The following is a 22,739-nucleotide window of genomic DNA, read 5'->3' as shown; positions in this document are numbered from 1 at the left end:
AGCTCATCTGCCTAGACTATTGCATATTTATGATACCATAAAAAATCTCTTCCACATTATCTGTTGACCAGAATTGAAAAAGATCATGACAAAAGAGTGAAATTCAGTGCGTAGCAATGTTTGAAGCATTTAAGATGGGCATAATATACATTCATTTCTTTAAAATTTTCAAAAATAATTTTTTCAAGCATCTGCCCTGATATTCAGGATTACTGTTTTTGCTAGCATTCTGTATTCATCTCAAACAACGACAAGTCAAAGACGCTAAGGAAATGGTGAGTGCTATTTTGCGGTATTAACAATGTTCCCTGTTTTGTGTGTGCATTTACCGCTAGTACTCAAATGCAGCAGCATTATTTGGAAGGAAAATAGGTCACAAAGATATGGATCAGAATTATTTCAGAGGGGTGGTATGGCATAGCAATCTTCAAAACACCATGAAGCTCAGTTTCTGTCCCTGAAGCCAACTCAGAATAATGAGGGGAAAGGAAAGTTTAATCTGTCAGCAGATGAAGAGGTGTCGGACCCCTGAGTCAGGAACTACCACCATCCTGGATGAAGATGTTGTGGAGCTTTTAAAGGGGGCTACAAGGAAGGGGGAGACAAGATGAAGAACAAAGGATAGAGGCAGCTGCATGTTGGCCCTCAGCCAGTAAGGAGTTGTTTGGAATCATGGTGGCTACCTGGTTGGTTACGTGTTCAGCTCACGTCCAGGTTGCTGGTTGGTCGGCACTGTGATATTCTTTAAGGGATATTTATGATGGCCAAGTGGGCTTCAGGGCTTTCTTCCCTGGGCGAGGAATTCCCCTAATTGAAATCCTATGAGGCAATACTGGCTGCCAGGTGTTGGAGAAACAGGTGACCTCACAAGTTCAGCAATTAGAATCTTAAAAGGGCCAGGTATACTACTCCTTCAGTTCAGTGAGTTAAGCTTGGGGGGCCTGGGGTGCATGTGGCTAGGAGACTGGGGCCTGGCATCTGCATTCAAGGCACCATTTCGGGGCTCAGTTTCAATTTTGTATACTCACGTAGGAAAATAACTATCATTAAGGAAGTACCTATCGCATTACAATTTTAGGGTATTTTTCATATTCTGTCCCAGCCATGTAAATGTTGTGCAATATAAGAATACTTCAAAAAGTTTGTGGACAGTGGAATTTAAAGTTTATTTTGAAGGCTGGCATTGTGGCATAGTGGGTGAAGCCCTCACCTGTTATGCTATCCTATATGGGTGCCGGTTTGGTCCCAGCTACTCTTCTTCCAATCCAGCTTCCTGCTAATGACCTAGGATAAGCAGCAGCAGATGACCCAAGTACTTGGGCCCCTGCCATTCACATGGGAGACCAGGAAGAAGCTCCTGGCTCCTGGCTTCAGCCTGGCCCACACTGGCCACTGAAGCTCTCTGGAGGAGTGAACCAGCAGATGGCAGATCTGTCTTTCCCTCTCTAACTCTTTCAAATAAATAAATCTTAATTCATTTGGGTGAAAAAAATTTTGAATTCTATGCATAGTTTTTCATAACACATATAAGAATTGATTTCAAAATTTCTTTGTGCCCAATGAAGTTATCGTTTGTTTTAAAGATTTATTTATTTTCAAACTCCGAGAGAAAAGGAGAGACAGGGACATCTTCCATCTGGATGGTTCACTCTCCAGATGGCCACAACAGCCAGGCCAAAGCCTGGAGCTTTACCTAGGTCTCCACGTGGGTGGCAGCTGCCCGTGCACTTGGGGCATCTTCTGCTACTTTACCCAGGCCATTAGCAGGGAGCTGGACTGCAGGGAGAGCAGCCGGACACTGACCAGCACCCATACAGGATGCTGGCATCCCATCCAGAGGCTTTACCCACGGTACCACAATGCCAGCCACCCCATTTCAGTTTTCCCCAAACCTTTTGAAGTACTCTCATAGGATGTCTGTTAATCACAAAGCTGAAAGCATTATTTTTAATAAGGCTGCTGTGTATCCACTAAAAAGAAGAGTGTGAAATTTTGATGAGTCTTACTGCGTGTGCATGTGTCACCTCAAAGAACCCATATAAAACTTGCTTGGAGAGCGCATTGCACTTAGTGCAAGGCATTCAGGGCCCTCTGACAAGCCACAGTTATATCCCGGTCTTTAAATCAGTTAGCTTTCTTTAGCCCTGGGTATCTATTCCACAAATCCATTTGTAGGATTTTTCAGAATCACCCGGCTGGCAGGAGTGATTTCGCAATTCTGGTCTTCTTCCTCCAGGCAGGCGGGCAAGCCACTAATACCCTTTCTCCCCCAGGGATTTGTGAATGTGTGTAATATTGTGTTGAGACAAAGGATTCATCCCTGTATTCAGAAGGTATTCTTTGTATCTCACTTAAAGCTTCATTGTTGTAAGAAAAAGAGGTGTAGATGTGTGCCCCCTCACACAGGGCACAGAACAGAGAGGAGACAGAATGGGGTCAGATTTATTTAAGGAAAATGAACTTGCAGAGGTCAACCAGCTGCCTGCATGCACACAGACATGGCAGAGGGCTCAGACCCCAGTAGGCTGGGCCTTTTTATATCTTAGGTGGACTAGGAGTGGAGGTGGGGGGCAGTGGGAGGTGAGCTTCCCCACACAGGTTCTTCAGGTTTGGCCTGCTGGCTTCCAAACCTGGGGAAGAATGCAGGGGGTGCAATGGGAACAATAGGGTGGGAGACTCAACTGGCCTCTTGAAAGAAGGCAGGGGTAACAAGAACTTAAAATGGCGGAAGCTGTTTCATCAATTAATTGTATTTCAATGCCCAGGCCTTCCCTCCAGCTAGGGACTCCCGAGTTTCAAATTCAAACACAAAGCAGGATGCTCAGTCTAATTTTCTTACAAATAGTCATTGCCTTTGGAAATATAGGTTGGGCTATAAGACAGCAAAAGGTCAGAGGTCAGCACAGTGACCTACAGACCACATAAGACCACTTCCTGTTTTATAGCAAAGAATAGCTACTGCATTTTTACATGGTCAGAAAAAAAAATCAAAGGAAGAGTAATATTATGAGACATGTGAAAATGGTGGCAAACACATTTCAGTGATGTTTAAATAAAGATTTATTAGAACATAGCCACATCCCTATTCTAATATATTCTCTATCACTGCTTTTGCAGAGTGGAGTAGCTACAACTGAGACCCTTTGTGGGCACCAAAGCCAAAAATATATTTACTATGTGGCCTTTACAGAAATCATTCTCAATTCCTGGTGTGGATTAGAGTACAACTGTTAGCTTCATAGCGTCATAGAGATTCCAGTCCCAGGACACAAACCTATTGCTGTTCAATATGAATACGAAGTATAAATGCTCACTAAAATTATGAGAGTGCTGCTTTTATTGTCGCAATGAAAGAGCAGTGGAGATCGTAAGCAAGTATTCACACGTGTCAGCAACACGCGATTCTCATAGTGGACCTGAAGAGAGACTGGCACAGGCTACCCTGAGCCCATTCAAGCCCAGTCTCTCAGTTTTCCTGTATCAGCCATGGCTTTAGTTGTGAGGCCTCTGCAGGGAGACAGAGCCACTTTCTCTACAAATATGACCACATAGTCATGAAGAAATGTCAGTCATCAAAGTTCTTGAACAAGAGGAGCCAGGATCCCTTCAACCATTCAAGCAGGAACTGCTTTGCCATGTGTATTAGTGTAGAAGTGAATAATCATTATTGGGGTGGGAAGAGGACTAAAGAAGAAATTAAAGCTAAAGAGAATGTTTTTAAGCTGGTCTCCCTTTCTCAATGTTTCATATATAGTAGGAACTATGAATGCTTGTGGTATTTCCATATTTTCGCTATGAATATTTTTTTTTTTTTTTGACAGGCAGAGTGGACAGTGAGAGAGAGAGACAGAGAGAAAGGTCTTCCTTTTGCCGTTGGTTCACCCTCCAATGGCCGCCGCGGTAGCGCGCTGCGGCCGGCGCACTGCGCTGATCCGATGGCAGGAGCCAGGTGCTTCTCCTGGTCTCCCATGGGGTGCAGGGCCCAAGCACTTGGGCCATCCTCCACTGCACTCCCTGGCCACAGCAGAGAGCTGGCCTGGAAGAGGGGCAACCGGGACAGGATCGGTGCCCCGACCGGGACTAGAACCTGGTGTGCCGGCGCCGCAAGGCGGAGGATTAGCCTACTGAGCCGCGGCGCCGGCCTCGCTATGAATATTTGGTAACCAACTGGCCATACACAGTCTCTTAGGAGTCTGAGTAAAGTAGCACTTTATTCACTGAGAATTGCGGGGTATGTTAGGTGGGAGTGGGGCTTGCGAATGGTAATGTGCCCTTCCAACTTGTGGTCTTCTCCACCTGCTCTCTGCTCCCCGTGAATCTACTTTGTTCCTTGGTGCCCGTGGGGGTTGATTCCAAGACGCTCCCCCATACCAAAATTCACAAATGCACATGTCCCTCATATACAGTGCACAGTATTTGCAATAACCTACATTCATGCACCTGTATACTTTAAAACACCCCCAGATTACAAAATATTTAACACAATGCAAAAAGTTGTCATAATGTATTGTTTAGGGAATAATGGCAAGGAAAAAAATTGTGTGTGTTCATACATTTTTTCCCCCCAAGTCTTCTGTGGGTGTGGAACCCATAGCAGGCTGACTGTATATGCTTCATGTGCTGAAAGCTAACAGGAGACTCTTGGTTGCCTCCAGAAGATCTGATCTCATCAGAATATTATCTGAGATGACATTTCTATCCTTACTGAAAAAGTCCCCATGAAAAACACTGACCTTTAATCCTTTGTGTTGTCTTTGTCTTCATCATAACAAAGTTATTGTCCAAAAGGTTACCATTGTTTTCACTCAAGATATCCTATCATCTGGAGAAGGAATCAATTACTCAGCTGGTGGATATTGAATAAACACCTGTCATAGCACTATAGTAAGCGCTGTGACAGATCCAGAAAATTATTAGATATGATCTTTGCCCTTCAGGTAGACAAATTGGGAAGGCATAGTTTACACACACACACACCAAACACATGAGGCTACTTTTTTTTTTTTTAAAAAAAGCTTATTTAAAATGGAAATAAAAATTTATTTTGGTTCAAAAATAATTTGAAATTCATTCATATGGGACTTTTCATGAAGTTCATAGAAAATGCATATTATGAAAAATCCATGTATGGGTTTAAAATTCTTTCCTCCAAATAAACTTATTTGTAATTCCATTTTTTCTATGAGCTTTACGAACTACTCTCACATAAACATTATACTTACATGAAAGTTTAAGCACAAGCGTAAAAGAGTTCAGAAGAGACAAACTTTTAAAAATTCATTTTTTTAAAAAAACTTATTTGTTCTGTTGGTTTGCTCCCCAAATGGCTGCACCAGCCAGGGCGGGGGCCGGGAGCTTCTTCCAGGTCACCCACGTGGGTGCAGGTGCTCCACTGCCTTCCCAGCACATTAATTAACCCAGGGAGCTGGATTGGAAGTAGAGCAGATAGGACTCGAACCAGCACCCTCATGGGATGCTGGCTCTTCAGGTGGCGGTTCTGCCCACTACACCACAATGCTGGCCCTGACATAAACCATTTTGAGGAAAGAGGAGATGAGAATTGAACCACCATTGTAGGAATACAAGTTTAGTAAGTGGGGTGAAGCGAGGAAGTGGGCATTCCCAGTGAAGTCAAAGCAAGAAGCAAAGTATTACCCAGGTCAGATTGTATACATTATATCCCATCATTCTATATATAGTACACCCATTAAGACTAAAATTGAGCAATAACCGTCCCATGCATGTTAACTTTGTGTATAGATAAGTCATCCTTTGCTATTTGGGCTATTAGCCCATTAAAATGTCCCAAATGTTCAATTCTGTTAATCTCTCAGTGACATAGATGAGTGTCAGGTAGCCATAGCCAGATTGAGGCTAGACCAAGGAAGGCATGGAAAACAAGTAGTTGTCTTATGAATGAGGGAAAAAAGTGCAGAGCCTAATGGCCAATTTGGAGACAGGGTCTGGAGGAACTATATGGCTTTTGTTGTGGTTCAAGTTGTAAAGTAATAGATTAATTACAAGTAGTATGAATGGAGAGGAAGGACAAAGCTGAGGTGGAGAACTAGATGCTCTCCCATAGCAGTTGATGATAACTTCAGTGAGTATATCAGCCCCCTGAGGAAGGAAAGATCAAAAATCAAAACTCAAATGTTGACAGTTTACCAGTGTGGGGGAGGGGCAGATGTTTTGAAAAAATAGCAGTGAGTTACACCATTCCTTGACCTAATAAAATTGAGCATTTCAAGGGGATGATCAAGAACACACCCACTACCCCAAGAAAGGTCCAGACTAAAAAATGACATAGAGGATAAGGCTGTTGATGACACACCAAAGTGCCGTTTCAGTTGAGAGCTGGGCTGTAAACCCAAGTGCTCCAGCCCTGCGTTATTGTAGCATTCTAGTCCTATACTAATAATATCTATTAAAATTCAATTTTATGTTCCTTATGGTGATTTTCACTAGTTCCAGTATAGTCATTGTTTTGTTCTTTGTTTACCTCTCTCTAGGAATTTGTCTTATTTTGCTACACAAAGTAGCCCATCTGCTGTCATTTTGAACCTGTGGGAAGCTCGTCATCAGCACGATGGTGACCTTGACTCCCTGGCCTGTGCCCTTGAAGAGATTGGGAGGACACACACGAAACTCTCAAACATTTCAGAATCCCAGCTTGATGAAGCCGACTTCAACTACAGCAGGCAGAATGGACTCTAGTCCACTTCCTCTCATGAGACAGAGTGACGGCCAGCTTTGGGACATTTGCTTTAAAGAGGAAAGAAAGAGGCAGCTTTTTGCCCAGTGGCTGGGAAATTCAGGCTTCCTTTACGATCTGTGAGATTCCCTGGTTGAAGAAAGTGAATTTTTTGTAGGGAAAACATTAACAGAGAAAGGTACAAGCTCCCGTTGATCTAAGGGGGGGATCTTCTATCCCTTCTGAATCCACACTTGGGTTAACACTGGGTGCACTCCTTGGGTTTGGAGTGGCAAAGATAAAAGTGAGGGCATATCTAGATAGAAGTAACTGTGGGAAAAGACGAGCTACTATAAAGCTGGGAAGGCAGAGGTGGATTAAGTGCATGTTTTGAAACAGGTTTTTAATGATATGCCCCAACAGGCCGGCTTATTCTGCTACCAGGTTGTCAGCATTTTCTACCAACTGACATCTGTGATGTTGGAAATCATTGTAAAATTGACTTTTAGAAGTGAAACAGAGTTGCCAACCTGTTTGTAGGACTTCAACGATGTCAAGGAGGGCATATAGAATCTAGATCTGACTATATCACACCAGCACCAATTTCTTGTCTATTCCAGATGTGTACTGGAGATGAGATTAAGAGGGAAGATGGACCACCAACTAGCTCTTGTAGTGTACCCCATCTTCATTTCTCCCCCTGGAGACAGAGCTACCCACATTCTTCCCTAATATGGTAGAGAGCTTTCAAGGAGCATCATTTCACTTTTCCTTATGGAAATTTATTTCTTCTAACTCAACAAAAAACACAGCCATCTCTGTTCCCAGCTAAGCCACTCAAGTTACAGAATGCTATTACAACACAACTTATTACATATTCAGAGGCAGGAGAGGTCAAACTAGGTCCAAGGAAATACATGAAATGCAGATGTCAGAGGCCTCAAATAAGCCAAAATTCTAGGAGGCAAGTGTCTCTCTGGTTCTCCAACATTATTGTTCTAAGGGAATTAAGACATTTACTGTACTTTTAAATCTGGGTTCTTGAAATTTTCTAACCTTTTGGTACTATGTCATCATAAAATCTCTCCATAGGGCTATAGGTCATCCTCTTTTGTGTTTTGGAGGAATTATCAGATAGTCCATGTTCTAAATGATAAGTAACAGACCTGAGTAATACCTCTACCACAGTATTCCAGAAAACACATGCTTTGTTCAGGCAGCCCTCAAGCTCTGACTGCTCAACCTCACCAATCATGTTTTTTCTATGAAACCATCCTAATTCATGCTTCTTTTTGTCCAAATAAGAGGCAGTTGTATTATAGAGAGCTGAAATCCGGGTAATTTGTGACTTTGATCTTAACACTGTATCTTTTCAGCCTATTCAAGTCATTTTTGGCAAAATGTCCAGGTAGACTAGATAAACAGATATGTTCTGTTCATCTTCTGGTGGGTGGCTTGGTTGGCTGTCCACAATCAGGACAACCAAAATTAAAGATCTAATTTGATCCCAAAGTAGCTCATCTGCTGCTTTAGAAGTTGGCTATATTTGAATAGAATAAAAGTAGTCAGGGAATGGAGGCTCTGGAGAATGCTTGGCAGTGGGAAATCCCATAAATTTAAATATTGTTGTAGATCACTTGTTAAAATTATGCAACTTCACCCAAGTTAAAAAAGAAAAAACTTAAAGATGGGTTGAATTTATGATACCCTGGTTGGGGCACTGAAGAACTCTAGAATGTGCTGGCCATTTTCTATAGCTAGCATGTGGTATGATACAGTCCCAGTATCAGATAGAAGGCTTTGCCACATGTAATTCAAAAACATCTTCCTTTTTCTCAGGATCCAAAGCCTTATTATATAGAACAACCCATCAACTTAGAACTGTCAAGCATATTTTCAAAATACCATGTCTAGATCAGAAAAACTCCCCTTTGCTAGGGTATTCGACTTATAAGGAACAATAGAGTGAAATGGAACTCATTTGGCATGGCTGATAAAATGTTTGTAAGAGAAAGAGCTAGAAGTCAATGGACAATCCTTTACAATAAACTAGAATTAGTTGGCATCAGCGGTATGCAGAAGGTATCTGTGTTACCTGTTGAATAATAGTTTATATAAAATGTATTGAATCATATTTTAATATCCATCTTAGAGGCTTTTTGTTTTAAGCCATGCTCTCCTTTCTCTCTCTGCACTTCTAATTGATTCCACACAGATCCTTTTTAGATCTTTGATACTTTAATACTTTTTAAAATGAAAAATTTAAATAATTTCCCCTCTGATCTATCAAGATTATTTTAAAATGAGATTATTGTCAATCTCTGAATATCTAGGATTTCCTTCCAGGATTTATATCTGGCCTGGGTTTTATAAATGCATTTAAACATTTCATCACAAAGAGTAACAAAGGAAAGAAAGAAATTGACATATTTTACCTCAAATTTCAGCCCAACATTTAATCCAATTCATCTTTAAGTCTCATTTGCAGCTTTTTTTACATTTCTCTTATGAAATATATGAAATTCTATGGTCATTGTATGGCAAGACTATGCAGTACTTAACAATAGTCTCAAAGAGAACCCATGTTTGTGACTTAAAGACCAAGGTGGAGATAGAGACTGAACATCAAAGACTTAACTCACACTTGAACTTGTGGTTATGCACAGTGACCTAAAAACTTTGTGGTATTACAATATTTGCCTGTCAACACACATGTCTTTTGTTGAAAGAGAGTTGCTTGTCATTACAAGCACTTAATTTGGAAGTCTTAGTGCAAAAATGAAGCAAAAATTAAAAGTGACCTTTAATGCTTGGCAGGTTACTTAAAAATTTTTACAAAATATCCCACTTAACATTGAATCTTTCAATACTCAAAGAAATTTAAGTCACATAGTCATGCTTTAAAAATGACTTAAAATTATGCCAAAATGGCTCACTTCACGGCTTCACAAGACTGAAGCATCATAAAGATAATTTACAGTCTTTACAACATGGCTTGTGCAGTCTTATGGGTTTACATTAAAATCCTTTAAGCCAAAAGGAAGCTCGCTCTATGGATTTAAATGCAAACTTCATTTACCCGTGCAGGAAGTCTCATAAAACTCAGATGTACTCCCACAAAATTTTTATTGTCCTTTTTGTAAGAGATGAAAAGGAATTGACACAGTTCTTTTTAAAGAGGGGCACTTTTCTCTTTTTATTTTTTTTTATCTTCAACAGCAGAGGTATTATCCCGTGCCACGGTCCCTTTATTTTCAGTTAACTTTGAGAGGAAATATTAAGTCAGATCGCTTAACCAGGGTTCTCTTTGGATTAAAAATGCTGAATTAATTGCAATTTTGGATGACCAAAATTGTCAACCTAGGGATTGATAAGCAAAAGTAGAATATTCAACTGGTAGAATTGGTTTCTCGTAGTATTCTACACTTGCCTAACTTCTGGCAAACTTACCTATGAATTTCAAAATACTGTAACATCTTTTAACTTGCTTCTCACCCCTCTCCCCCTTTTTGGTCATTTTCACTTCAATTTCTTAGTCTCTGCCCTCTGCAGATTTGTTGAATGACATAGCTACCAAATGTGGTGAAGCTCTCTCAGAGGGTTTGTCCCAGCTCTGTAGAGACCAAAGGAGCCAAGAAGAAGCTAAGAGAAACCTGTCTGGCTGGCCCATTGTGTGGCCCATTTTCATTATGTTTCCTCATGAAACATTGCAGAGTTTGAATCCTTAGTAACTCCCATTGCCTGGCCTGGAGGTGACAGCCACAGCAAATGGGAGTGCAACATGTTGGCCTACAGATAGTGACAAAATCTTATTAGCCCTTTGGTGTTAGTTGCCCTAGCGCTGTATTTGAAAATTGATGCTTTAGCCAAAAGCTGAATGGCCACCGTTTCTGTAGTTTCCACTGTTTTTGTCTGCATAGAATTTTCCTGAACTACAAGCAAAAATGTATTTTGTCAAATGTCACAAAAGTGAAAATGTTACTAATCTTAGATGTGTTGCATATTTTGTGTTTTTCCTTTCCAAACTCTTTCGAAAGCTGCGGTTACAAAGCTGTTTGGCTGTGTTGACAGCATGTGGTGTTTTTGCAAAAGCAATTCTAGGAGAGCCAGTGTCTACCGCGGACTCCTCACATCCCTGCTCTGGGGTTGATGACAATATTGAAATAGCCATCTGTGTGCTCTGACTTTTCAAAAAGAGAGAGAGAAGGGGATGGGAATTAGACCTGGCCGTTAGTCACTAGTGTGTAGTGCTGTGATCTGAAGTAGGAACTTTAACTCATATAGAATAATTGTGGTTTTTGAAGCAGCTACTCATTGCTTTTTCCTTTTGCTGTGAACATCTTGGATTCGGAATGTCCTCATGAGGTGGGCCTGAGACAGGAACATTGGAACTTCATGTCTCAGAACCTACCTACTCCATCGGAACCCAGTGATTAAAAAGGCAGGAAGCTTCATGGATTAGGATTAAACTTCCCTTCCCTACTCCTGATATTCCGTTCAGCATGGGGTATGTCGGTCTTCCCCAAATGTTATAGCTTCAAATAATAGATTGTTATTTACTACAATTGGTAACATGTTCTTTGCATGAATGGCAATACCTGTCAAAATTCTTTTACAAAAGGCACGATTACAATGAAAATGCCCTTTGCCTCCACTTTTACTAACCCTAAGGTATTTCCCTTACGTCCAGCATTATTTGCCTACAAATTCCAAAATCGAGCAAGTTATACAATTTCCTTAAAATTTTCTAGGGTAGAGATTGAACTGTGGTTCTGATGAATCATCACAGGAGAGGTGATATTCTAGGGGAGTTTGGAAGAGTATCATGCTTACAACCCCATCACTGACACTAGAGCTGGTAATTCTGATGCTGCTCCAGTCGAGAGCTCTGATGATAGAGATGGAAATCACCAGCAGGCAGCCATGTAGGCCTCAGCAGAGGGTAAGGGAAAACACCCCATCAGAAGCACTCCCCAAGGTTTAGCCTAGCATCCATGGGCCACTCCCATTGAACACTTCTCCCTAAAAAGACGGGGAAGAATAGGCACTGTGGCAAATTTTTTTTTGTTTCTTTTGTCTTTGTTTTTTGGGGGTCAGGCAATGGGTTTTTTTTCCTTTGCTGAACTGGAATAAAGACATATGAAGATATTCTTCATAACTGTTTCTGATTGGTACATGCAACCCAGTAAGTCTTGACCTAAAAATATTGCAGCCATAAGCATTTTTGACCCAAACTCAAAAGACTTAGTAGTGTATAACCACCACCACCCCATCCCCCCCCACTTTGTATATGGAAGAATTTCAAAAACAGATTTCATTTTGTTCTGTTTATTTTGGGAAGATGCGTGGTGGGGGGGTGTTTTTTCAAGTGATTCATATCTCAAACCCATACCACTCTCCACTTTGATTTGATGTGTTCAAAGCCAAAAAAGAAGACACAACAGCAGGGCTGAACACTTAATTTGACATGAAGCTGAAGGAGTGAGCAAGCCAGAGGAGAGAGTGTGAAGAAAGCATGGCCTTGGCTTCATACCACACTTTTTGTGCCTTGTATTATCAATGTAAATTCTGAATGTTGTACAGTAAATCCTCGAATGGACTTCTTAGAGAACGCTGCACTGGCTTCTTTTTCAGCACATGTACATATCTATAAATATATATACATATATATTTGGTAATGCCAAACAGCTGTGTTATATTGTATTGAACAAAATGGACGGTTTGGATGTTTTATGTAAGTTTGCAAAAAAAACAAAAACAAAAACTGGATGGTTACGGACTTTTCAAGATAAATGTACAGACGTCAATTACTGCATATCGGTTATTTATGAATAAAGAGTCTTTTATTGACATTTTAGGATGCTCTGCGAGTGGAACTTTGAAATCTCAAGGAAGAGCCTATGGCATACCTCTTGCCACATTCTTGCTAGAGGTGCAGTGCCCCCCTCTCCCCCAGGACAATTTCTATCTGTTAACATATTGGACATCATTTCTCACTGTGGCCACACAGTGAGACAGCAAGATACTACTGGAAGCAAAGAGGAGATTATCTTCTAACATTCACTCCCCAGCCCCGCCCCCCAACCTTCCATGGGACATGGTTTTATATGCTTGGAGGTAGTTATACCCATGCCATCACTGGGACAGCATTCACTTTCTACCTTCAATGAGTCATTTTTACAGGCTACTTAGAACATTTCCTGCCCATTTCTGAAAATATTAAGTACAATGTTGTACAGTTCAAATACATCTGACCTACTGCATCTGTTTTAAATGGTTTTTAAGATGCAGTGAGCTAGGGCTGGAATTGTGGCAAAGTTTGTAAAGCCGCTGCCTGCAGTTCCACCATTCTACATGTTCCACCAGTTCGACAGTAGAAGACAACCCAAGTCCTTGGGCCCCTGCGCCCATGCTGGGGACCTGGAGGAAGCTCCTGGCTCCAGTCGGCCCACCTCTGGCCACTATGCTCATTTGGGGAGTGAACCAGCGGATGGAAGACTTCTCTCTCTCTGCCTCTGCCCCTCTGTAACTCTGCCTTTCAAGTAAATAAATATTTAAAAAAAAAAAGAGAGATACAGTGAGCTCCTGAGAATTTAATAACTACTTAGAGAGCTGGTCAGAGCCAATTTAAACTCTGTGATCTACTCAAAGATGGCTTCTGATTTAGTTTTTTTTTTTTTCCCCATCTGTTTTTTTAAACTTTTATTTAATAAATATAAATTTCCAAAGTACAGCTTTTGGATTACAGTGGCTTCCCCTCCCCCATAACTTCCCTCCTACCCGCAACCCTCCCATCACCCACTCCCTCTCCCATTCCATTCAGATCAAGATTCATTTTCAATTATCTTTATATACAGAATATCAATTTAGTATATATTAAGTAAAGATTTCAACAGTTTTCACCCACACAGAAACACAAAGTGTAAAGTACTGTTTGAGTACTACTTATAGCATCAATTCACATTGTACAACACATTAAGGACAGAGATCCTACATGGGGAGTATGTGCACAGTGACTCCTCTTGTTGACTTAACAATTGACATTCTTGTTTAGGGCGTCAGTAATCACCCTAGGCTCTTGTCATGAGTTGCCAAGGCTATGGAAGACTTTTGAGTTTGCCAACTCTGATCTTATTTAGACAAGGTCATAGTCAAAGGGGAAGTTTTCTCCTCCCTTCAGAGGAAGGTACCTCCTACTTTCATGGCCCATTCTTTTCACTGGGATCTCACTCACAGAGATCTTTAATTTAGTTTTTTTTTTTTGCCAGATTGTCTTGGCTTTCCATGCCTAAAATATTCTCATGGGCTCTTCAGCCAGAGCCGAATGCCTTAAGGGCTGATTCTGAGGCCAGAGTGCTGTTTAGGACATCTGCCCTTCTATGAGTCTGCTGTTTATCTTGCTTCCAATGTTGGATCATTCTCTCCTTTTTAATTCTTTCAGTTAGTATTAGTAGACATTAGTCTTGTTTATGTTATCCCTTTGACTCTTAATCCTTTCATTATGATCAATTGTGAACTGAAACTGATCACTTTGACTAGTAAGATGGCATTGGTACTTGCCACCTTGATGGGATTGTATTGGAATCCCCTGGCATGTTTCTAACTCTACCTTTTGAGGCAAGTCCGATTGAGCATGTCCCAAACTGTACATCTCCTCCCTCTCTTATTCCTACTCTTATATTTAACAGAGATCACTTTTCATAAACTTGTCAGTTTTGATTTAAAAGGTCAGGGATTGGTTTAAATCATTATTTTCCAAAGTATTTTAAAAATAACATTTCCATAGAAAGATGGCTTGTCCAAATAAACAAATACTAACTGTGAGAAGCTATGGGGAAAAGGGCAGCACCAGTGTCTACTCTGGACTGCTCACAGGCTTGATGTGTGATGACACATATGGCAGATAGCAGGTGTGTGCAGCATTGCCTAACCATTTTTGTGTAATTCCTTCTCTTGGATCATCTTATGAGACTACTAGGGACAAGTGTGAATACCACACAGTGGCTGAGTCGTTCCAACTGTTCTGATCACTTTATGTTAAGCAGAACTTTGAAGCTGATTAAAATACATGTAAGCTATTGGTAGAATAAGACTTAGTTTTAATTAATTTAAACTAGGTAAATCATTTGTGTTTTGGCAAAACCACGTCTCAATTTTCAGATTTGGATAGTTAGAACAAGTCCAATTTGACATGGTCAAATCAGATTTTAACTAAGAATAATGTGACTGGTATAAAGACCTAGATGTAACTATTTCCTTGGGATTAAAACCCAATAGGTCCACTTGAACCCATGATGAACTATTCAAAGTCATTTTAAAAATTATCTGATTTGGAACTAATTATGGATTGTTAGTTGAGGTAAGTTTATTATGTTCTATATAGCCAGCATTCACTAGACTTTGATTTTATTCTGAGAGGTTTTTTATTATTATTATTTAAAGATTTATTATTTGAAAGGCAGAGTTAGAGAGAGAGAGAGAGGAGACGGAGATGGAGGGACAGAGAGTCTTCCAACTGCTGGTTCACTCCACAGATGGCCACAACAGCCGGGGCTGGGCCAGGCCAAAGCCAGGAACCTCTTCTGGGTCTCCAATGTGGGTACAGGGGTCCAAAGATTTGTGCCATCTTGCACTGGTTTCCCAGGTGCATTAGCAGGAAGCTGGATTGAAAGAAGCAGCCAGGACTCAAACCAGCACCCATATGGGATGCCAGCACCGCAGATGGCGGTGTAACCCACTGTGCCATGTGCCAGCCATCCCTCTACAATAGGATTTTATGCATTCACATAAAAAAATATTTATTGAGTGCTTCCTACATGATAGCAGAATCTGGGTTTAAATCCTGACTCTTATTTAGCATTTGGTTTCAGGCAAGATACTTAACAATTATGCTTCATTTATAGTATCTAGATGATATAAAATTTTACTTTCTTCCTGACATCTGAAAGATAAATGAAAACGTGTATGTACATCCCACATTATACTACATGGCACTTAGCAAGCAATCTGTGAGTGTTCACTTTTCTATCATACAGACACGGCTGAATGGTACTGAGCAGAATGAGACAACAAATAAGCCTGGATAGTAGCATTGAGTCCACCTCTCCCTGGATATGTGACCTTGAAAAGAGTCTCTGATTCTTAAGAGGGGTTAATCATATCAAGTTCACTGGGCATGAAGTAAATGTTCAAGAATTATCATAACTAAACACATCTCTATGTGTCTTGCTAGTTTTGCTTCTGGACATAGGCATTTGAAAACATTCCTTATTGAAATATAATGAGGTTGGGGCTGTCGCTGTGGCGCAGCGAGTTGATGCCCTAGCCTGAAGCGCCGGCATCCCATATGGGTGCTGGTTCAAGACCTGGCTGCTCCTCTTCCAATTCAGCTCTCTGTTGTGGCCTGGGATAGCACCCGCGTGGGAAACCCAGAAGAAGCTCCAGGCTCCTGGCTTCGGATCGGCGCAGCTCTGGCTGTTGCGGCCAATTGGGGCGTGAACCAGCGGATGGAAGACCTCTCTCTCTCTGCCTCTCCTCTCTCTGTGTAACTCTTTCAAATAAATAAATAAATCTTTTTTTAAAAAGAAATATAATGAGGTTACAACAAAGCCAATCTATATTTGACTTTATCATCTTCGATGCCTAAAAGTCATTTAAGGAAGAGAAAGGGAAGAAGGGAAGGCTTTAAAGGAGGGAGGGAGGGAGGGAGAGAGAGAGAGGAGGAGGGAGGGAGGGGAGGTTTTGAGAGAGTGGGAGGGAGAAAGGGGGAGGGGGGAGACAGAATGTGTCCTAAATGAAATTAATCTTACTGTGAAATATAAAGGTGAATATTTATTTATTTATTTATTGTTTTTTGACAGGCAGAGTGGATAGTGAGAGAGAGAGACAGAGAGAAAGGTCTTCCTTTTTGCCATTGGTTCACCTTCCAATGGCTGCTGCGGCCGGCGCATCTCACTGATCTGAAGCCAGGAGCCTTGTGCTTCTCCTGATCTCCCATGTGGGTGCAGGGCCCAAGGACTTGGGCCATCCTCCACTGCCTTCCCGGGCCACAGCAGAGAGCTGGCCTGGAAGAGGGGCAACTGGGACAGAATCCGGCGCCCCAACCGGGACTAGAACCCGGTGTGCCGGCGCCGCAAGGCGGAGGATTAGCCTGTTAAGCCACGGTGCTGGCCTAAAGGTGAATATTTAATACAGTGAGTTTACAAAGTAATACTCCACTAGGGCTTCCTAAGTTCATATCATATCAGATATTAGAAAGAATTTCAAGATGAGACCAATACATGCTTAAAGGGTATCTATCGCCAAGACACATAGCACTTTGTTTAAAATTCTAGTGTTCTTGCTTTCAATAGGTGATCCATCAGTGAGTTGACCCATTTTCTAGTTTACAGATGATACAGGGACCTTAAGACCAGGAGCATGTATGGAAATTAAACATTGAAGAGTTATCTGAGTTTTACCACCTGCTGTGTGTGCAACTTGTCTGCTATAAACCATGCTTTTACAATAAGATGATGAGGGCTGGCATTGTGGCATAGCTGGTTAAGCTGCTGCTTTATGTTGTTGGCTTCCCATATAGGCACCAGTTTGAGTCTTGGCTGCTCCACTTCTGATCCAAATCCCCACTTAATGTGCAGAAGATAGTCCAAGTGCTTGGATTCCTGAACCCACATGGAAGACCTGGCTGGACTTCCTGGCTCTTGACTTTGGTTTGTCCTATGGCTGGACTTCCTGGCTTTGGTTTGTCCCATGGCTAGACTTCCTGGCTTTGGTTTGTCCCAGCCTTAACCACTGTAGCCATTTGGGGAGTGAAGCAGTGAATGGAATCTCTCTCCCCCTCTCCCCTCACCCTACCCTGTGTAGCTCTGCCTGTCAAATAAATAAGAAAAACCTCTAGAAAAATTAAGACAGTGGCTTGGCCTCCAAGAGACTCACTGCCTAAGTCAAAAATGATCACACCAGACAGTGGGGATTAGGACAGAAGGAGCATGGATAAGAAAGGGAGATCAAAGGAGAGCACCAAAGCCAGGTGGCACGTGTGGCATAAGGGAAGAGTTCATAGGGAAGTTACCACTGGGCTAACTTATAGATGATAGATGAACATAGCTACGTCTATAATTTTGTATAGGTTTGTATAACAAACCCTAGCATCTGTGGTTTAAAATAACGTTCGTTCATTATCTTCACAGATTTAGGAGTCATTAGGTGGTCCTCATAATCTAAGCCTAGTTTGGCTGACCTCAGCTGGGCTCGTTCATTTACCGGCATCAGCTGAAGAATCAACTGGACTACTTCTTCCAAACGTGTCTGGAAGTCTGGACAAACTCTGCTCCTTAAGGTTCATAGCGCAATAGATTAGGCTGGTATGTTCTAATGGTAAAGACTGCGGAAAAGAAGGGGGTAGAAGGTCAGACTTTAACTGTCACCATTCCTGCAACATTCCTTTATTTTCAAGATTTATTTTTTATATACTTGAAAGGTAGAGTTACAGAAAGAGAATGAGAGACACACACACACACACACACAGAGATCTTCCATCTGCTGGTTTACTCCCCAAATGGCCACAACAGCCAGGGTTGGGCCAGGTTGAAGTCAGGAGCCCAGAGCTTCTTCTGAGTCTCCCACATGCGTGCAGGAGCCCAAGCACTTGGGCCATCTCCCACTGCTTTCCCAGGCCATCAGCAGGGAGCTGGAACAGAAGTGGAGCAGCCAAACTTGAACTGGTGCCCATATGGGATGGTGGCATAGCATAGGGAGGCTTAACCTGCTGTGCCACAACAGCAGCCCCTATTCCTGCAGTATTCTAATGGTGAACATAACACACAAGACAAGCCTATTCACAAAGTAGGTAAATACAATCCATGCTTTGATGAGAATTGCTGCAAAATCACATAGTATAGAGTATGGGTACAGAAAAGAGTGGGCAATCTGGGCCATGGTTTCAATTTTTCTATCAGATAAGAATGGTTTTTTCAGACAAAATAAAGCAGAAAAAATGATGAAAACAAAGTGGCACTGGTAAATATATTTTAAAGTATTTCATGCAGTAGAGGCTGCTATAGTGTTGTTCATGCTCTGTGTCCTTAGGACCTCCTGGGACTTCTACAGCAGCACTTCCCAAACTTCTGTGTTATGCAATTTAGTGTGGATCCCATGGTTAGCCATGCAGGGGGAAAGCTGAGTTAATCCCACGTATAGAGGTGTCTTTATGGTGAGAACTCTCATAGGCTTTAACACGAGAATAGTATTTGTTGTGGAAAATTCTGGTATGCAAGACACTTTATGTGGATTCACTTATTTAGTCCCTAGCAATTGTATGCAGACAGTACTGTTATTACATTTAATAACCAGGAAAATTGAAGAAGAGAGAAACTATGCTAATGTGTATTTTAAATCACACAGCTGAGGCTATCCGTTGTAGCATTTTCATCAAATCACTCTTTAACGAGCACGTTGTAATGTCTCAGAGTTCACACTTGAGATTTTTCTAAAGATGTATAAGATACCAATTCTATCCTCCGACTTTCTTCCATTTCTGTTTTCTCATCTATTCACTTATTTTTTAACACATTGCTAAATTTCATGTCTCTACACATAAAGGCTCGTAGCAACCTCTTTAACATTTTACATCTTGCCTGTGAATGCTTGATTTAACTATGTTCCTCTACAACTCATTAGAAATGCATCTTTAAAACTGATAGGAATGAGTTATAAATATTTTGCTAACCCTTATAAAAACTACTTTAAAAGCTTGAGGCATCTTTACAAGCAGTTAAATGACTCGTATCAAATAACCTTGCTTGCTCTAAGCTCAGAGCAGATTCTTTCAAAGGAAGGTTGGGTGTCCAGCTATTAATCAGCTGCAGTGCATTTAAATGGAAACATTCTAGACCAGCTTAAGAAAGCATGTGTTCAGGGTAGGCATTTGGCCCAGTGGTTCCGATGCTGCTTGCGATGCCTGCAACTCAAGAATGCTTAGGTTCCAGTCCCAGCTTCCACTCCCGATTTCAACTTCATGCTAATGCACACTCTGGGAGACATCAGGTGATGACTCAAGTACTTGGGTCCACACCACCAACATGGGAGATCAGCAGTGAGTACCAGGCTACTCACTTTAGCCTCGCCCAGCTCTGGCTATTACAGGCATTTGGGGGTAACCAGGGGATGGAAGATCTCTTTCTCCCTTTTCCTTTCAAATAACTTTTTAATGACACATATTCTAATCTTAGTTTTCATACAGGACAGTGGAGTCTCAGCTAATTCCTTTTATTTTTAGAATGTCAATTTCCACAACTGCAAAATCAGCATCACGAATGTCCTATCCCAATTCCCATATTTGGCTATGGCAGGATTCAAATGAAACAGTGCATGTGAAAACATGGAAGAAATCCTTGGTCTTTCTAGTAAATGCTATGCAGATATTTTCACAGAATAAGAATTGCCTATTTAGGAGGTGTTGAAGGTGGCAGAACAGGGAGGGAGGGAGCTTACTGCTCTAGCCTAGGGGAAGACAGCTTAAAAAAGGTGGAGAGTGGCCGGCGCCGTGGCTTAACAGACTAATCCTCCTCCTAGCGGCGCCGGCACACCGGGTTCTAGTCCCGGTCAGGGCACCGATTCTGTCCCGGTTGCCCCTCTTCCAGGCCAGCTCTCTGCTGTGGCCAGGGAGTGCAGTGGAGGATGACCCAAGTGCTTGGGTCCTGCACCCCATGGGAGACCAGGAGGAAGCACCTGGCTCCTGCCATTGGATCAGCGCAGTGCGCCGGCCGCAGCGTGCCAGCCATGGCGGCCATTGGAGGGTGAACCAATGGCAAAAGGAAGACCTTTCTCTCTGTCTCTCTCTCTCACTGTCCACTCTGCCTGTCAGATTAAAAAAAAAAAAAAAAAAAAAAAAAAAAAAGGTGGAGAGAGCTGCTCGGGGCCCCAGCAGCTGAGAGCCTTAGCGCAAGCTCTGGAGTGAGGTGAGACTAGACTGTAGCAGCCCAAGCCACTGGTGATTAAGCTGTGGGAAGATCATGGCAGGTGTCCAGCTTGGAGCCCTGTGGGAGACAGTATATCTGCCAACCTAGAAAGGAAAAAAGGGGGCATGTTCCTCGCTCCCAAACCACCTGGCACCAGTGTCCTGTAACTAGCCAACAGAGGGCAGGTGCCATTTTGGACAAACCCAACAGCCATGTCAGCTCTTGTCTGCATGACCAGCAACCAGCTGACAGGAGACGCCTGAGTCTGGCTGGGAGAATTGACAGGGGGCTGGGAGCTCGTGACTGTGGGAGCCTTGTGTTCTGGGAATATGAAAACAGCGTGGCTGTGTGAGAGGGTGCCGTGTGTGGCTGGGGCTTCGGGCAGTCACTGTGGGCAGATCCACGTGGTCAGGGCTCCCCGATTCCCTGGTGAGGGTCATTGCTTCAGGATCTATGTTTACACTGAGGACTGCACAGAGCCTTTATGTGGCCATGACAACATGGATGAAAATTGTACACACTGGGGCTAGCGCCCAGGCATTAGTCTCCTTTGAGGAGAGCATAAGACTATGCAAACAGAGCAGAACAGACTTCCCTTCTGATTAAAAAAAAAAAAAGATATTTACCATGCCCAACTTGTGTGTCACCTTAGTTACTCCCCTCAGGCTGAAGTACTGAACAGAGCTCCCTGGCAATACTCAGTACATCCTGCAGGATATTCACTGAAAGAACAGACAGTGCACTAAGTGACAGAGATATAGTTCAAAGATAAAAGTCTTCACAGAGGGAAAAACGGAACAAACAAACAAAATGAACAAGTATCACCAAAAATGCCTAATAATAAATGCAGCAGTTCAGGAAACAATAAGGAAGACAACATGCTGCCCCCAAAAGTACACAACACTTCAGGACTAGAGTGTGAAGATGAAGAGATGGATGAAATGCCAGAAAAGGAATTCAAAAAGTTGAGGGTAGATTATTAGAAGTAATCAGAAGCAAATTCATTAACTAAAGAAATCCGTACATGACAAAGAAAGTTTATATGAGATTATAAAGGGAAATCAAAACAAAATGTTGGAAATGAAGAATTCAAAATAAAAAATAAAAATACAGTGGAAAGCCTTAAGAAAAGACATGGAGATGTAGGAGAAATAATATCTGAGCTAGAAGAAAAATCTCTGGAAATTTTATAGTCAGACCAAAAAAAAAAAAAAAAAGAAATTAGAAAACTAAAAAACAGTGTTGGAAATTTATAAATTACTATCAAGCCATCAAATATACAGGTCTTAGGAAGGCGTGGAAAGAGAGAATGGATTAGAAGGCCTTTTTAGTGAAATAATTACAGAAAACTTCCTTAATTTGGGGAAAGAAAGGAACGTCCAAGTACAGGAAGCACACAGAACTCCTAATAGACATGATCAGAAAAGAACTTCACCATGAAACATTGTAGTTAAACTCTGTACAGTAAAACATAAAGAAAAGATTCCAAAATGTACATGAGATATTGCCACATTACTTTCAGGGGATCTCCAATTAGACTCACAGCTGACTACTCATCAGAAACTCTACAAGCTAGGAGGGAATGGTGAGACATATTCTGAGTCTTAAGAGAAAAAAACTGTCAACCCGGAATACTGTACCATACAAAGCTCTCCGTTATGAATGAAGGTGAAGGAAAGACCTTTCATAACAAACAGAAATTGAAAGAATTCATCACCACTCAACCAGCCTTACAAAAGATGTTTAAGGATGTTCTACAAAAAGAAACACAGACATGGTCATCAATATGAAAGAAAGTGAAGGCAGAAAACCTCACAGTAAAAGTAAAAAGGAGGCCAGCGCCATGGCTCAACAGGCTAATCCTCTGCCTTGCTGCTCCGGCACACCGGGTTCTAGTCCTGGTTGGGGCTCCAGATTCTGTCCCGGTTGCCCCTCTTCCAGGCCAGCTCTCTGCTGTGTTCCGGGAAGGCAGTGGAGGATGGCCCAAGTGCTTGGGCCCTGCACCTGCATGGGAGACCAGGAGAAGCACCTGGCTCCTGGCTTTGGATCAGCACGATGCGCCGGCCGCAGCGGCCATTGGAGAGTGAACC

The 22,739-nt window shown here is 42.0% G+C and overlaps 1 protein-coding gene across 2 annotated transcripts in view; it reads left to right on the top strand.

Annotated features, from left to right (window-relative positions):
- Nucleotides 1–6,714, top strand: part of UNC5D (unc-5 netrin receptor D) — a 564,017-nt gene extending 557,303 nt beyond the window's left edge. For both annotated transcript variants that reach the window (XM_062213086.1, XM_062213085.1), the window contains one exon: nt 6,510–6,714. In XM_062213086.1, the coding sequence (XP_062069070.1) occupies nt 6,510–6,714 (205 nt within the window). The remainder of the gene's footprint in view (nt 1–6,509) is intronic.
- The last annotated feature ends 16,025 nt before the right edge of the window (nt 6,715–22,739 follow it).

The sequence above is a fragment of the Lepus europaeus genome, chromosome 16, assembly GCF_033115175.1.
Source record: "Lepus europaeus isolate LE1 chromosome 16, mLepTim1.pri, whole genome shotgun sequence".
Lineage (NCBI taxonomy): Eukaryota > Metazoa > Chordata > Mammalia > Lagomorpha > Leporidae > Lepus > Lepus europaeus.
Note: the sequence above shows the minus strand (reverse complement) of the source record. Positions and strands in the feature narration are given on the sequence as shown.